Source organism: Salvelinus namaycush, chromosome 34 (assembly GCF_016432855.1).
Source record: "Salvelinus namaycush isolate Seneca chromosome 34, SaNama_1.0, whole genome shotgun sequence".
Classification (NCBI taxonomy): domain Eukaryota; kingdom Metazoa; phylum Chordata; class Actinopteri; order Salmoniformes; family Salmonidae; genus Salvelinus; species Salvelinus namaycush.
Window position 1 is genome coordinate 32759397 of NC_052340.1, and position 17570 is coordinate 32776966.

The window sequence follows — 17570 nt, forward strand, 5'->3', positions numbered from 1 at the left end:
GAGGACATTAGCATGAGTCCCGTATATAGAGGACATTAAGATGAGTCCCCTATATAGAGGACATGAACATGAGACCCCTATATAGAGGACATTAACATGAGTCCCGTATATAGAGGACATGAACATGAGTCCCCTATATAGAGGACATTAGCATGAGACCCCTATATAGAGGACATGAACATGAGTCCCCTATATAGAGGACATTAACATGAGACCCCTATATAGAGGACATTAACATGAAACCCCTATATAGAGGACATTAACATGAGACCCCTATATAGAGGACATTAACATGAAACCCCTATATAGAGGACATGAACATGAGTCCCCTATATAGAGGACATGAACATGAGACCCCCATATAGAGGACATTAACATGAGTCCCGTATATAGAGGACATGAACATGAGTCCCCTATATAGAGGACATTAGCATGAGTCCCGTATATAGAGGACATTAAGATGAGTCCCCTATATAGAGGACATGAACATGAGACCCCCATATAGAGGACATTAACATGAGTCCCGTATATAGAGGACATGAACATGAGTCCCCTATATAGAGGACATTAGCATGAGTCCCGTATATAGAGGACATTAAGATGAGTCCCCTATATAGAGGACATTAGCATGAGTCCCCTATTTAGAGGACATGAACATGAGACCCCTATATAGAGGACAGTAACATGAGACCCCTATATAGAGGACATTAACATGAGTACCGTATATAGAGGACATGAACATGAGTCCCCTATATAGAGGACATAAGCATGAGTCCCCTATATAGAGGACATGAACATGAGACCCCTATATAGAGGAAATTAGCATGAGTCCCCTATATAGAGGACATGAACATGAGACCCCTATATAGAGGACATTAAGATGAGTCCCGTATATAGAGGACATGAACATGAGACCCCTATATAGAGGACATTAACATGAGACCCCTATATAGAGGACATGAACATGAGACCCCTATATAGAGGACATTAACATGAAACCCCTATATAGAGGACATGAACATGAGAACCCTATATAGAGGACATTAACATGAGAACCCTATATAGAGGACATTAACATGAGTCCCCTATATAGAGGACATTAACATGAGAACCCTATATAGTAGACATATGAGAATTAGTCTTTTGTCTGATCATTTCCAAACTGTCCTTGAAATGGAAGATATATCTGTGACCATAGCATGTGTGTGTGTTTGTGTAGGTGTTCTATGAACATTGCATGTGTGTCTGAGGTCTGAGAGTACTGGGAGGTGAATCGAGAGTCCTTTCTATGAATTTACACTTTCAGTCTGCCAATGGACACCTCACATCTCAATCCAGAAAATACTCCCCAGTTGACGTTGTCAGCCACACATACAGGGTAGTGGAAACCATCCCTGGAGGCCTCTTGTGTACATTTGTACCTGTCATCTGTTGGTTAACCCTCACTGCCAAAGGCCTGTAATCACGTTGCTCAGAGCCACAAAAAAAAACGAAATTTCAGGGAACCCTGCATCTTGTGCCATGCAACACCATGTAATCTAATAGACTGTCCAGACTAGGACATGGCTATAAACTAGCTAAATGTCATCAAAAAATACCTTTCAACAACACTCAGGGATATTTGGGGAAATGAATCTCTATGATCCAGTAAGGCTGACATCAGAAACAGAGAAAATACAGCATATTGCTTTAGCAGTAAATGGAGAATTGTGTTATTTGAACATTTTCCCTATAAGATTTTAGTTGTTACAGGGCAGAAATGTTCCCGTCAAAGATGATTGGATTGCAACAATGTTGCAGCAGAACATGAGAGAGAGGTTAGTACTGGGAGGGGGATAGTTTGATAAAGACTGGGAGTAATAAAATAACAACACTAAGCCCAAGGCAGGAAGTATAGTCAAAGTAATTTGGTTTCCTAATCGTTCCTCTGGGCGACACTCAACTTTTCCCAATAAATGGTGATCTGGCGTGATTGCTCAATCAACCCGATTCCCTCCTCACCGGAGCAGGCATCAATACTGTAAATGAGCCTCTGCCATGGAGGGAAGGACGGCTAGAAACTACACAGGAAGTACACAGCAGACCCATTTTCTTGCTGACAAACACAGGGCCTGTCTTCAAAAGGATCTACCACTATATTTAGATGTGGAGCTGGGTATTTATACCGCCTGGTTTGGGCGCTCCCTCCCAGTCTATAACTGTGGGGCCAAGCGGAGGTCTTGAACTGTCTCTGTGTTTATTTAGTGCCTCAGCGCTGAGTGAGAGACACAGGCAGAGCCTCAGAAAGGAGAGTCCAGAAGAAAGGACTCCACATCCAGATTTAAACACATGGCACTGAGAGAATAGATCAGACAGGATTTTCAGGGAAGTACCTTCTTAGAATACTTGAATACCACTGTATTATGGGCTTATAATAACAGTAGAGAGGAAAGTCTATATGAGATAGGACACATGGGGGAATACCCTGCTGGACAGATAACTAGCAAGTGTGCCTATTTGTGAAATCATTCCAATGTGTTTGGTATGTGGGTGGATGATGCAGCAGACTAGATCATCAAAACTGAGCCACCTACAGCCCTGAGCCATGAAGCTCATTAGGACTGGGGCAGTCTAAAGTTGGAGGAGAGGGGGGAAGTAGAGATGGAGGACACCACTCTAAGAACAGTGAGAACATAACCCTTCTCCTGGGTTCCAGAATGAGATAATACAGGGATCATGGAGCTCACTAGCTAGTACCTCTCCTCCTCACTCCTCTCCTGCTCTCCACCTCTCCTGCTCTCCTCCTCTCCTCTCCTCCTCTCTCCTCTCCTCCTCTCCTCTCCTCCTCTCCTCTCCTCCTCTCTCCTCTCCTCCTCTCTCCTCTCCTCCTCTCCTGCTCTCCTCCCCTCCTCTCCTCCTCTCCTCCTCTCCTCTCCTCCAGTAGTGTAGATGTTAATGAGCAACACCACCACATCCCCAGTGGAGACCCACGCTACCCTGAAAGCTGCTCTATTTCTGTTCCTCTTCATCTGGTTCCTATCTCAGACCTAACGTTCATTATTTCCTCCCCCAGCTCCTTGAAGCGAGGCACTGTGCTGCTCTTTTCACTTCGTTCCCTTTCAAACGTCTACTTTTTCATTAGTTGACTTCAAAACAGGAAATGCAGTAAAGTTCCCTTCATTGCCATCCAAACTCTGGCCATTGAAGTTCTTTACCTATAATACGTTATTCTGTCAGAACTCTGCTGTGTATTCCGTTATGGTTTAGTCCTCGTAGAGAAACATTGCGTCGTATAGAGAGATAAGCCACAGATGGATAGAGATAAATTAGATAAATGCATATTTAATAGGATGCTGTTTCACTTCAACCAGGGCCCTTATTAAACCAGTGTGTATAGCATGCCTCACAGTACACAATACATCTCTGGGATTATATTATTTCTTGAGGTCTACCACGGAGGGGGAAGTGCATAGGTACAGTCCCAATTGAATTCCTATACAGGTGAATTTAATTAGTAGGACCAATATGCTCTAAATCCCTGACATTTCAAGGAAAGATACCCTGAGGCTACCAAACGAAATACACATGTTAGCTTAACATAATCAAGGGCTTCTTGTCCCCTGGCCTCTCTGTGTTGATGCAAAATGAGCCTCTATCTGCATTTCTCATATGAGCACTACAGAATGCATCTCTCTCTCTCTCTCCTTCTTTCCTTCGATATATACACTATTGTTCAAAAGTTTGAGGTCACTTAGAAATGGCATTGTTTTTGAAGGAAAAGCAAATGTTTTGTCCATTAAAATAACATCAAATTGATCAGAAATACAGTGTATTTCAATGTTGTAAAAACATTTAAAAATTATAAACTTGGATTAGCTAACACAACGTGCCATTGGAACACAGGAGTGATGGTTGCTGATAATGGGCCTCTGTACGCCTATGTAGATATTCCGTTAAAAATCAGTTTCCAGCTACAATAGTCATTTACAACATTAACAATGTCTACACTGTATTTCTGATCAATTTGATGTTATTTTAAAGGACAAAAAATTACCCTTTCTTTCAAACACAATGCCATTTCTAAGTGACCCCAAACTTTTGGACAATAGTGTATATTCGGTTGTTTTGAAACGGGTGCCATTCCTCTCCTGTGCCATCTCTTCCTCTCTACCTCCAGCAAAGTGACTGACTGTTGACCTGCCTGGGGTCTATGGGATGCCTGTCTCTATGTCAGGTGGAAGACATGACCACTCCAGACTGAGGAGGGGAGGTAGAGAGGAGGGCTGCCTCTGTGCCCTATAACATTTTACTGTGGTCAGTAACCATTAGAAGAGGAGGGAAAATGGGAGACATTCTCACCATTTTAGTCAGCCAAGCATCTCATATGGTGTGTGTGTGTGTGTGTGTGTGTGTGTGTGTGTGTGTGTGTGTGTGTGTGTGTGTGTGTGTGTGTGTGTGTGTGTGTGTGTGTGTGTGTGTGTGTGTGTGTATGCGTGTGTGTGTGTGTGTGTGTGTGTATGTGTGTATGCGTGTGTGTGTGTGTGTGTGTGTGTGTGTGTGTGTGTGTGTGTGTGTGTGTGTGTGTGTGTGTGTGTGTGTGTGTGTGTGTGTGTATGCGTGTGTGTATGTGTGTATGCGTGTGTGTGTGTGTGTATGTGTGTGTGTGTGTGTGTGTGTGTGTGTGTGTGTGTGTGTGTGTGTGTGTGTGTGTGTGTGTGTGTGTGTGTGTGTGGTCTCACAATGCACCACTCCAACTGTCTGAAGGAGTCCCGTTGCCCAAATTCTCATCTGCTCTCAAGCTCCTGGTGAGAGACAAAGCCTGTCACAAGGCCCAGCCGTGATGGAGTAAGCCCAGCTAGGAAGCCTGGAGCCCTGTTCTATTAGTACAAATCCTCACTTTCTCTCTTTAAAGGGAAGATTAGAGCTTGTTTCTAATCTAATCTGGAGGACAAAGCACTTCACTGCATGTAAATAGAGTATCGCTGCTGCACATAACATTACATCATCTAGACCGCACATTGACAATGTGGTTGATGTCAGCGATCAACGCCGGCCTGTAAATGCGTGCATCGTTTATTAGTTGTGAGTATTAGCAGTGGGAGCAAAGTAACAGTGGTGAGGAGGAGGAGCGGGTTAATAAAGACAGACGTTGGGTTTTGCACATGCAAAAGAGATCCATAAAGCAATTAACAACTCAATCACTGATACAGTCGATTAAATGGCAGTCCTTGAGTTATCCCAGAATGTTGAAGAGAGTAGGAAGACCAATCACATCCCTGCCTGCCACATCAGAAACCAACCTGATAGGCTGCCGCTTCGATCTGAGCTGTTGTGAGAGCTGGTGGTGCTGAAATCTTGTGATTGGTTGTGTGGCATTCTATTAGACAATCCCTCGGCCAATCGGTAGTCAGGAATGAAAAGGAGTGCTAGTGGGGTTAAAGGGTACAAATATACAGTGGCATCAGGTGATTGGCTGAAGCACATGCAGAACATGCAGTTAGATCAGCAGGCAAGCAGTGAACATTCTCCACTCATACACACCTCTTCTAGTCAGCCATCTTGACATTTGTTCTCTCTCTCTCTCTCTCTCTCTCTCTCTCTCTCTCTCTCTCTCTCTCTCTCTCTCTCTCGCTCTCTCTCTCTCTATATATATATTTCTCTCTCTCTCTCTCTCTCTCTCTCTCTCTCTCTCTCTCTCTCTCTCTCTCTCTCTCTCTCTCTCTCTCTCTCTCTCTATTTCTCTCTCTTTCTGTCTCTCTCACATTAATCACTCACTCACCCACTTTCTCACTCACCCACCCACCACCCACTCACGGTCACATTCACTCAGTGAAACATTTAGCCTTTGTTTGTGACGCATCTTTTATTTTATTTTATATATATAAAGTTTTTGACTTTGACCCCAAAAAATATGAGGAAACAAATATTTTGGAAGAAAGCCAAGTGATTATCCATTCATGAGATGGGAGAGATAAATCCACTTGTAGCAGCTGCAACTTATTTAATGTAGCATTGCTTTGAGATACAATCAAATGTTACTTTTAAAATAATGCAAGACAGCAAAGGATCGGAAATTGAGTTACATTATGAGCACAAACAATATACTGAATCTACTTTAAACCTCTAGAGAATGAGACCATGAATATATAGAAAGAGTCTCAGAAAACTCATTAGTCCTGAAGCAGGAATCTCCACAAGGCTTTCAGAAAAGTAATCTATCAAATCCATTATAATTAAGTTGGAATATTTTCTTAAATATTAGTTGTGCTAAAGAGGATAGGCAATTAGTTAGAACAGAGAGGGGGAAGTAACATAATCCAAAACTGGAGAAAATGGATGCTTTAGTCAAGCTCCCTGGCCCTTCATCAGGTGTTTATTTAACCTTGGAAAGTGACCAAGACTGAATGGCAGCAAGGGGAAAATGAGTCCTTAAAACAGAATCAGGCGGTCACGGACAGTGGAGCTGGAATGGGCTGCAGAGACAGATTGTGAGTATTAAAGTCTAAACTACTGTCAGGGCACAGTAAACCCATGGCTTATAAACAGGGGTGAACTGGGGTATCATATGAAACACTCCATACTGACTCAGCAGTGATTTGTACTGGGGTCATACACTCACAGTAGGAGAAGTGAGGCCATGATGGTTAAGGCTAATATTGTCATGTATCATAGGGCTGTGTTGTGTTCAGTTGAGTTGGGATTTCGCATGGCAGGGAAATATGAGAAGTCTCACCTTCTGTATGACATGTGCACACACACACACACACTCCCTTCCAACACACACACACACACACACACACTCCATTCCAACACACACACACACACACACTCCCTTCCAACACACACACACACACACTCCCTTCCAACACGCACACGCACGCACACACACACACACACACACACACACACACACACACACACACACACACACACACACACACACACACACACACACACACACACACACACACACACACACACACACACACACACACACACACACACACACACACACTCCCTTCACACACACACTCCCTTCCAATGCACACTCCCTTCCAACACACACACGCACACTCCCTTCCAACACGCACACACACACACACACACACACACACACACACACACACACACACACACACACACACACACACACACACACACACACACACACACACACACACACACACACACACACACACACACACACACTCCATCCCACTCACTGTTGTTGCAGGAGTTCTTGTCGGGCAGGGAGTACCCCAGGTTGGCCATTTCCTGTTTGGCCTGGATGGAGGCCTTCCACTGGGCCTCGGGGAGGTCCACAGCCAGCTCATGGATGCTACTGGAGTGAAGGATCTGTGTGGTGGCATAGGGGGTGGCTCCCTGGGAGCCCTGGCTGGGGCTGTTGTAGTTAGCCTTGGTGGTGAAGTCTATACTGCTATAGATGGCTCCGTCAGACAGCATGGTGCCGGACTTATCCCCATTACTACTGGTGTCTGGAGGAGACACAGGGAGAGAGAATAGGGGTCAGTTTAGAAGACTGTGGTTTGGGCTTCAATGACAAATACTGTGTGAAAATCAACTATAATTGTATTTGAATAGAAAATAGAAAGGTAAAGTGATTAGAGTCATAAAGTTTAGAGTCATTGATGAACAAGGCTGCTCTTCAAGATAGATTATGAGTGGATCGGTGTCTATGTGGAGCGGTGTCTATGTCTAACTATGAATCAGATCAGAGTGACCCTGGGTTCAGTCAGGAACAGTCCCAGGGGTGTGAGGGATTTACCCTGAGCATCTCAACGCTTTGACATCAACTCAGCTCTTAACATCCAGTTTAACATATTCATCTCATTGAAAAATCCATCCCCACTTATTCATGCATTCAAATTCCAGCGGCTGACTTCACAACCTTGGGCCTCTCTCTCTCTCTCGCTCCCCCTCTCTCCCTCCCCCCAACCTCCCTCCCTTCTCTCTCTCTCTCTCTCTCACTCCCCTCTCCCTCCCCCCAACCTCTCTCTCTCTCCCTCCCTTCTCTCTCTCTCTCTCTCGCTCCCCCCAACCTCTCTCTCTCTCCCTCCCTTCTCTCTCTCTCTCTCTCCCTCCCCCAACCTCTCTCTCCCTCCCTTCTCTCTCTCTCTCTCGCTCCCCCTCTCTCCCTCCCCCAACCTCTCTCTCTCTCCCTCCCTTCTCTCTATCTCTCTCCCCCATCTCTCTCCCTCTCTTCTGAGCCTGCTTCTTTCCCTCTCTGTTTTCCTGTCTCTCTCCTCCCTTTGTTGCTGCCAATGAGGGATAATGGTGCCACTCTGCATGGGTGTGTGTGTGTGTGTGAGTGAGTGAGCCCAGCCCCTCAGTAGTACTGTAGGGTTTGAGCGCCCAGTGAAGGGGAGATGATGTAGAGCCACAGCAGAAGAGTCCGCAGTCAAGCTGGCCCTGTCCTTCACGACTGGCTGCCCGGGATCATCTTTTCACATCCCCCCTTTCTCTCTCTCGCTCTCTATCTCTCTCTCTCCCCCCTCCACCTCACTCTCTCTCTCCCTCCCTCCCTCCCTCCCCATTTCTGTCTCTCTCTCGCTCTCTATCTCTCTTTCTCCCCCTCCCCCTCACTCTCTTTCTCCCTCCCTCCCCATTTCTCTGTCTCTCTCTCTCTCTCTCCCCTTTCTAAATTCAATTCAATTCAAGGGGCTTTATTGGCATGGGAAACATATGTTAACATTGCCAAAGCAAGTTAGGTAGATAATATACAAAAGTGAAATAAACAATACAAATTTACAGTAAACGTTACACTCACAGAAGTTTCAAAAGAATAAAGACATTCCAAATGTCATATTAAGTATATATACAGTGTTGTAATGATGTGCAAATGGTTAAAGTACAAAAGGGAAAATAAATAAGCATAAATATGAGTCGTATTTATAATGGTGTTTGTTCTTCACTGGTTGACCTTTTCTTGTGGCAACAGGTCACAAATCTTGCTGCAGTGATGTCACACTGTGGCATTTCACCCCGTAGATATGGGAGTTTATCAAAATCGTGTTTGTTTTCGAATTCTTTGTGGATCTGTGTTATCTGAGGGAAATATGTGTCTCTAATATGGTCATACATTGGGCAGGAGGTTAGGAAGTGCAGCTCAGTTTCCACCTCATTTTGTGGGCAATGTGCACATAGCCTGTCTTCTCTTGAGAGCCATGTCTGCCTACGGCGGCCTTTCTCAATAGCAAGGCTATGCTCACTGAATCTGTACATAGTCAAAGCTTTCCTTAAGTTTGGGTCAGTCACAGTGGTCAGGTATTCTGCCACTGTGTACTCTGTTTCTGTCTCTCTCTACTTCTCCCCCTCCCCCCTCTCTCTCTTTCTTTCTCACCTACCCCCCCCCCCCTCCCTTCATTGCCTCCATCTTGTCCCACATCCTCATCTTCTGAGGCTGATGACACTACGCTGGACTGTTTGCCATTACTCAAGCGGTGACAGTGCCTATACCCTGCTGCTAGCACGCTAGCTTCCTTCTGATGTGGTATGTAAATGTGTATCCAAAAACACTCATGCAATACGCATACAGGTTTACATCTTTGTGGGGCTGGTAGCTAGGAGGTGAGAGGAGGACATGATGAATCATCTGAGCTAGGGTACAGTACAGAAGAGCAGTAGAGGAGTCAGATCAGCAGATATCATCTCATACTATATCTACTATCGCTCCTCTCTCGCTTCTCTCTCCCCTACCTCTTCTCTCTCCTCTCTCTTTCTTCGCTCTCTCTCCTCTGTCTCGTCTCCCTCTTCTCTCTCCCCTACCTCTTCTCTCCTCATCTTATCTATTATATATCTCTTCTTTCTCCCTTCTATCTCTCCTCTCACTTATCTCTCCTCTCTCTTATCTCTCCTCTCTCTTATCTCTCCTGTCACTCTTTCTCAGTGCATGCTGGGAGTGTTTTGTAGTTGAGAGACCGTGTGGAGGGCTTTGTCCCTACTTATTTTCTTGATTCTTTCCTTGGTGTTTTCTTTCCATTTTTCTGTTAGTTTAGCGGTACCCACTGGTTTTGTTCAAAGTTAGGGAGGAAAAGGACAGAGTTTTCGTTTCCTGGGGTTTGAACGATGTGGTGTGCGCTATGGCTTCGCAGCCTAGTGCGGAGGAGACGCTATCATTACGGCATGAATTCAGGTGTGTTCCTGAGAACAGAGTTAAGGTGGAGGAGGTTCTGCTCGCGGTCGGTGAACAGGTAGGATCTGAAATTATACATTCTGCATCCAGAATGAACAAAGCTGTGGTTGTGTTCATGAAAAGAGTACATTTAGTGGGAAAAGAGTAAATTTGTAAGGGATGTGTTGCTGCCAATTTCTCCACTTTCGACTCCTTTGACAAGAGTGGTAGTTGTGAATCTGCCTCTGTTTATTACGGATGATCAAATCGTAAAGAGCTGAATCATTTTGGTAAATTTTCTAGTGGTTTTCGTATACTGTCGGCAGGTTTTCAGATGCCGTTAATCATTTTGTTTTTTTCCAGAGGCAATTGTTCATGTTTCTGAATAATAATGAGCAACAGCTAAATGTGCATTTTAAAGTCAGGCATGGGGAGGGGCTCTACGCGGGGTTTGCCAGCACAGATAGTCTGCAGTGTTTTGAGTGTGGGGATTTGGGTCATAAAGGCCGAAGACAAGGTGAGCGCAAGTGGGGGAAATCGAGGTCAATGTGCAGGGGGCCATGAGACACAGGCAGCAGAGGAAGGGCCTAGTCAGGTTATAGATGGTGGTGTAGATAAGGCTGGGCCTAGTCATACTATAGATGGTGGTGTAGATAAGGCTGGGTCTAGTCAGGTTATAGATGGTGATGTAGATAAGGCTGGGTCTAGTCAGGTTATAGATGGTGGTGTAGATAAGGCTGGGTCTAGTCAGGTTATAGATGGTGGTGTAGATAAGGCTGGGTCTAGTCAGGTTATAGATGGTGGTGTAGATAAGGCTGGGCCTAGAAAGGTTATAGATGGTGGTGTAGATGAGGCCGGGTCTAGTCAGGTTATAGATGGTGGTGTAGATAAGGCTGGGTCTAGTCAGATTATAGATGGTGGTGTAGATGAGGCTGGGTCTAGTCAGGTTATAGATGGTGGTGTAGATAAGGCTGGGTCTAGTCAGGTTATAGATGGTGGTGTAGATAAGGCTGGGTCTAGTCAGATTATAGATGGTGGTGTAGATGAGGCTGGGTCTAGTCAGGTTATAGATGGTGGTGTAGATAAGGCTGGGTCTAGTCAGGTTATAGATGGTGGTGTAGATAAGGCTGGGTCTAGTCAGGTTATAGATGGTGGTGTAGATAAGGCTGGGTCTAGTCAGGTTATAGACGGTGGTATAGATAAGGCTGGGTCTAGTCAGGTTATAGATGGTGGTGTAGATAAGGCTGGGTCTAGTCAGGTTATAGACGGTGGTGTAGATAAGGCTGGGTCTAGTCAGGTTATAGATGGTGGTGTAGATAAGGCTGGGTCTAGTCAGGTTATAGACGGTGGTATAGATAAGGCTGGGTCTAGTCAGGTTATAGATGGTGGTGTAGATAAGGCTGGGTCTAGTCAGGTTATAGACGGTGGTATAGATAAGGCTGGGTCTAGTCAGGTTATAGATGGTGGTGTAGATAAGGCTGGGTCTAGTCAGGTTATAGACGGTGGTATAGATAAGGCTGGGTCTAGTCATGCTATAGATGGTGGTGTAGCTGACGTTGGGTCTTGTCATGCTAGTCAGGTTATGCTAGTGGATGAGGAGAGTATAGTGGGGAAGGGTAAGCGACTAGGAGGGTGGATGAGGATGTCAAGCGGAAGAGGAAAAAGGGGGAGAAAAATGATTTGGGAGGGGAGAGGCTGGTGTGGTCAAAGGCACCAAGAAACGTTTGCCTTGTGCTGGGGGGGAGGCCCTGACCAGAGAGAAAGGGCAGATGGTCAACATTGGAGATGGAGATGAGGAGGATGAAGGTGAGTCTGAGGAAGAGGACGATGAGGAGGCTTTCTTTTCAGACTCCTCCTTAATGGGTCCAGAGCTGACAGCCAGTCAGGCAGAGGGATCAAAGTACACGGTGAGGGAACTGTCAAGATTCCTGAATGAAACTATAGGGAAAAAGGTTCATCTTAAAGTTTTTTTTTTGCAATCCGGGGAAAGTTTTTAAGACCAGTACAGCATGCTATGAAAAATGAAGGCATGGTGTCCTTTCACCCAGGGAACATTTTAGGTTGAAGAAGTGGGTCACAACAGTGAGTAAAGGTCTACCTTCAGATGCTGTTTAGATGAATAATTTTTTTCTGGCACTGGGGATTTTTGAGCTTCGCAATTGGTCTCTTTCTTTGCAGGCTTTTCTCCCACTTCTTATGGAGACTCTTCAGATAAGCTCACTTAATATAAATGGTGCCAGAGATGCGGGAAAGAGGAGTCTGTTGGGTGAATATGTAAAACAAAAAAAAGTACAGGTGTTGTTTCCAGCATGAGATGCATATTGACGTGGTGAATGAAGTCGATTGGGGGATCTGGTGGAAAGGGGTAAATGTGCTGAGCCATGGAACAAATGTTAGTGCAGGGGTGGCAGTCCTTTTTGCACCGGGTCTGGATGTAACAATTTGCTGCTCAAAGGAGGTGTGTAGGGGTAGAGTGCTTCTAGTAAAAGCAGAAATGAATAACAGGGGTTTTGGCCTAACACAGGGAGAGAGAGGGGACTTCTGTTGGGGTGTCTTAGACAGGAACTCTCACAGGTAGTGCCTGAGGAGAGCCTGGTGGTCGGCGGGGAGATTAATGGTACAATGAATTTGATTAAACACAGAAATGGGGAGGAGCTTCATTCAGGCTCAGTGGAGCTGTTAAGGGACATCATTAATCAGTTTGACCTAGTGGATGTTTGGAGAACTAGACATCCCAACACAAGATAGTATACATACGTGAAGGTCTTTGGGGCTAGGGTGAGTGCAGCCTGACTCGATCGGTTTTACATGTCCAGGAATCAGAGCAATAGGCGGTTGTGTGGTACCATTTCGGATCAACACATAACCATGGCTCGACTGTCTTTTTCACCAGGGCCTCGTCATGCATCTTATTGGAAGATGAATGTAAAGCTCTTACAAGATGCTACTTTTGCTCAGGTTTCCAGACTTTTTGGGAAAGGTGGGGGCAGCTAAGAGAGGTTTATGAGTCTCTTAGTCAATGGTGGGATGTTGGGAAAAGTACAATTTCGGCTTTTCTGTCAACAGTATACAGCTCTCTCATCCTCAGAGGCTAGGATAGTATTGTGGGAACTTGAGTGTATTATCAGTGAGGTGGAGGTAGAGATGGTGGGGCAAGGCAATGTAGACCTCCAGGCTAATTTAGCTGAATTACGTAGGGACCTGGGCAGCTTTTTCCAGTTTAAAGCAAAGGGAACACTTGTACGAGCCAGGTTCTCCATGCTCAAGGAGATGGATGCTCCCAGCTTCTTCTTCTTTGGTTTGGAAAGACAGAGCGGTGAAGCCAAGGGTATGCATTGTCTACGGCTGTCGGATGAGCGGGTGACCTCTGTTTTAAACTGAGTTGTATAGGGCAGAACTGTGTGATCCTATGTGTGCTCAGGTTTTGTTTGCAGAACTCCCTAAGCTCTCTCTGGCACAGAGGGATGAAATGGACATTCCCCTGTTGTCCCATGAACTGGCAGAGGCCGTAACCCAGATGTCCCTCGGCCGTGCCACCGGGGTTGATGGACTCCCAGTTGAGTTTTTTAATTGGACTGGACTTATTTTGCGTGTTGCGTGAGTGCGTCGGGGTAGGAGAGTTGCCGATGAGCTGTCGTCGGGCGGCTCTGACTCTCTTACCCAAAAAAGGGGACTTGTGGCATTGCTCTGTGCGGAACACAAGATATTTGCCAAGGTCCTCACTAAAATACTTTTGTCCCATCTGGAATTTAACGTACACAAGGACCAGACATATAGTGTACTGGGACGCTCAATCACGGACAACTTCTTCTTAATCAGGGACATGTCGAGAGTTTCTAATGTGAACTTTGGACTGGTCTCTTTAAACTAAGAGAAGGCTTTTGATGGAGTGGACAATGAGTATCTGTTTAATGTGATGTTTGGGTTTGGGGAAATGTTTTTGGCCTGTGTGAGGATGTTGTATGCTGGAGCATCATGTATGGTCAAGTTGGGAGGGGGGCTCAGTAGGCCAGTCTGGGTGAGACAGGGCATTAGACAAGGATGGCCTCTATCGGGACAGTTGTATACACGAGCCATTGAGCCTTTTTTGGGCAGGAGACTGCAGGGAGTGTGCTGCAGGTGACGGCAGAGACTGGGGACTGGCAAGGGAGTCTGGAGGACTTGTTAGATTTTAACACTCCGAGCCTGGGGGATATTGAGGGGGTGGGATTTAAAGCCCTCTACAACCTCTGCGTTAAAGTGAGGAACATTAGGAGCCTAACAGGAGTGAAGGCACATCAGTGGCACGGGGTATGTGGGGCGGAGAGTATGGTGGGTTTTAGATGGAGGGGGCTCTACAAACCCCCAGTACCAAAGAGGTCAGGGGACCTCCAGTGGAGGGTTCTACATGAAGCCCTGGCCACTAACAGCTGGTTGGCACGGGTTGAACCGGGAGTCGGGCAGGGGTGTCCTTTCTGTGTCATGAGTAAAACTGTGGTTCATGTGTTTTCTGTGTACGCCAGGTTAATGACATTATTGTCTCGGTGGAATTTGAGTTCTATAAAATTATAAAAAGAAAAGTGTGGAGATGTTTCAGGACATATGGTGTGTCGGGGGCAAGGTGAGGACATTTGTTTTTTGAAGGGGCCTCTCTCTCTCTCTCTCTCTCTCTCTCTCTCTCTCTCTCTCTATGTATATATATATATATATATATATATAGTATAGGACAGACCCAAATCTCTCACCTCCTCTGCCAAAGTTACTGAGGTCGTTGGGTCCCCCGGAGCCACTATTGACAGGCAGGCTGGTTGCAGGCCAGGAGTCTGCCAGCCACGGGTAGCCTGGGTCACTGGCATTCAGCAGGCCTGGTCGGCTAGGAAGAAACACAGGGGTTGTTAGACATGGAAAATGGTCATAGTTAGGAATAGTAATAGGTAAAAGTTGTCCATGAATACTCTACATCTTTGAATAAATCTCTGAATATAGTGAAAACACTCTATCATTTATGGAATGTGTATTTTTGAATTATGGAAGCGTCTCATGTTTCTTGACTGGATTGAGAAATAATGAATAAAAACCTGACAGGGAATCAGCAGGGAGCCATTACGAAGGTATGAAATCATACATATGTTCTAATGGTAGTGTGTGTGTGTGTGTGTGTGTGTGTGTGTGTGTGAGTATATGTGTGTGTGGGGGGGGGGGGGGGGGGGGGGGGGGGGGTAAGCTGGCAGTGAGCCTCCAGTACTAATGAGATAATTCAGAAACTGGATGTACACTATGTGCCTCTCATTTAAAGTTAGAATTCATTCAGACAACACTGCTCTGTATCTGTCCTTTTCTCCTATTGTGTCTTTGTCTCACTCTGACACACACACACACACACACACACACACACACACACACACACACACACACACACACACACACACACACACACACACACACACATTAACACACACACTCATTAATACACCCACACATTAATTCACACACACATTAATACACACACCAACACAATAATACACAAACTCACACACACATTAACACATTAATACACACACACACACATTAATACACACACACATTAATACACACACACATTAATACACACACACACATTAATACACACACACACACACACACATTAATACACACACATTAATACACACACACACACACACACACACACACACACACACACACACACACACACACACACACACACACACACACACACACACACACACTCATTAATACACCCACACATTAATTCACACACACATTAATACACACACCAACACAATAATACACAAACTCACACACACATTAACACATTAATACACACACATACACATTAATACACACACACACACACACATTAATACACACACACATTAATACACACACATTAATACACACACACACACACACACACATTAATACATATACATTAATACACACACACACACACACACACACACACACACACACACACACACACACACACACACACACACACACACACACACACACATTAATACACACACACACACACACACACACATTAATACACACACACACACACACTATTATTTTTATATTTAACCTTTATTTAACTAGGCAAGTCAGTTAAGAACAAAATCTTATTTACAATGACGGCTTACCCGGGCCAAACCTTAACCCGGACGACGCTGGGCCAATTATGCACCACCCTATGGGACTCTACATCGCGGCCGGTTGTGATACAGCCTGGAAACGAACCAGTAGTGACACCTCTAGCACTGAGATGCAGTGCCTTAGACGCTGCGCCACTCGGGAGCCAATTACAGTTTTTTACAATCACTTTGGCACTAATTTCGGAACTGTCACGTCCTGACCATAGAAAGCCTGTATTTTCTATGGTAGAGTAGGTCAGGGCGTGACATGGGATTGTTAGTCTAGTTTATTATTTCTATGTGGGGTTCTAGGTTTAATTTTCTATGTTGGTGTTTGTGTATGATTCCCAATTAGAGGCAGCTGGTAATCGTTGTCTCTAATTGGGGATCATACTTAAGTTGCATTTTTTCCACCTGTGGGTTATGGGATATTGTTTATGTTTAGTTGCCTGTTAGCACTGCATTGTTGTCACGGTTCGTTTATTCTTTATTGTTTTGTTTTTGCTAAAGTTTCACTTCTTTAATAAATTATGTGGAACTCAAAGTACGCTGCGCCTTGGTCCGTTTACGCAAACGATCGTGACAGGAACCTTGATGTCATTTTTCAAAACTCTAGACACAAAACTCACAACCAATGATCAAAATGCTAATTTTTCAAAACTCTAACACTTTTTCCAATTGCTTGGATACAATACATCAAGCTAAGATCATTTGTTCATTGAACTAAAATCACCTGTTCAAAATGACACAACTTAACATCAAAGTATTACCATTTCAAAATACAATTCACACATTACATCTGAGATGACTGTCTATTCATTTCATTACAATGATCTAATTATCAATTGATACAACTGATCAAAATGATAAGTAACTGTTGCGTTACTCTTAATGCATAGTTTTACGGAAACTGACAAACAATATTCCATGTTTAGATCATGAAAGTTTCAGGATAACGAGATCCATTGACACCAATTACCGTGGAACATGAACCAATTGGACTACATTATCTATGGATGTAATATTTCATCATCATTCTTTATCAGACACTGTTTCTATGGTCCCATGTACCACATTTCCAGACCATGTTTTCAGATTTGACATTGCTGTACACTTTATTAGGTACACCTATCTAGTACTGGGTAGGACCTCCTTTTGCCTCCACAACAGCCTGAATTATTCACGGTGTTGTACGTTAAGAGATGCCCTTCTGCACACCACTGTTTTAAACAGCTGTTATTTGAGCGTTTGTGGCCTTTCTGTTAGCTTGAATGAGTCTGGACATTCTCCTCTGACCTCTCTCATTATCAAGATGTTTTGCCCAC

General features: G+C 44.7%; 1 protein-coding gene across 1 annotated transcript in view; it reads right to left on the reverse strand.

The window, feature by feature from the left end:
- The window catches only part of LOC120028486 (roundabout homolog 2-like), a 375145-nt gene that overhangs the window by 28750 nt on the left and 328825 nt on the right, over positions 1-17570 (reverse strand). Inside the window, exons 18-19 of the mRNA XM_038973690.1 lie at positions 14836-14963; positions 7203-7475 (exon numbers count right to left, since the gene is read on the reverse strand). Coding sequence (XP_038829618.1) covers positions 7203-7475; positions 14836-14963 — 401 coding nt within the window. The remainder of the gene's footprint in view (positions 1-7202; positions 7476-14835; positions 14964-17570) is intronic.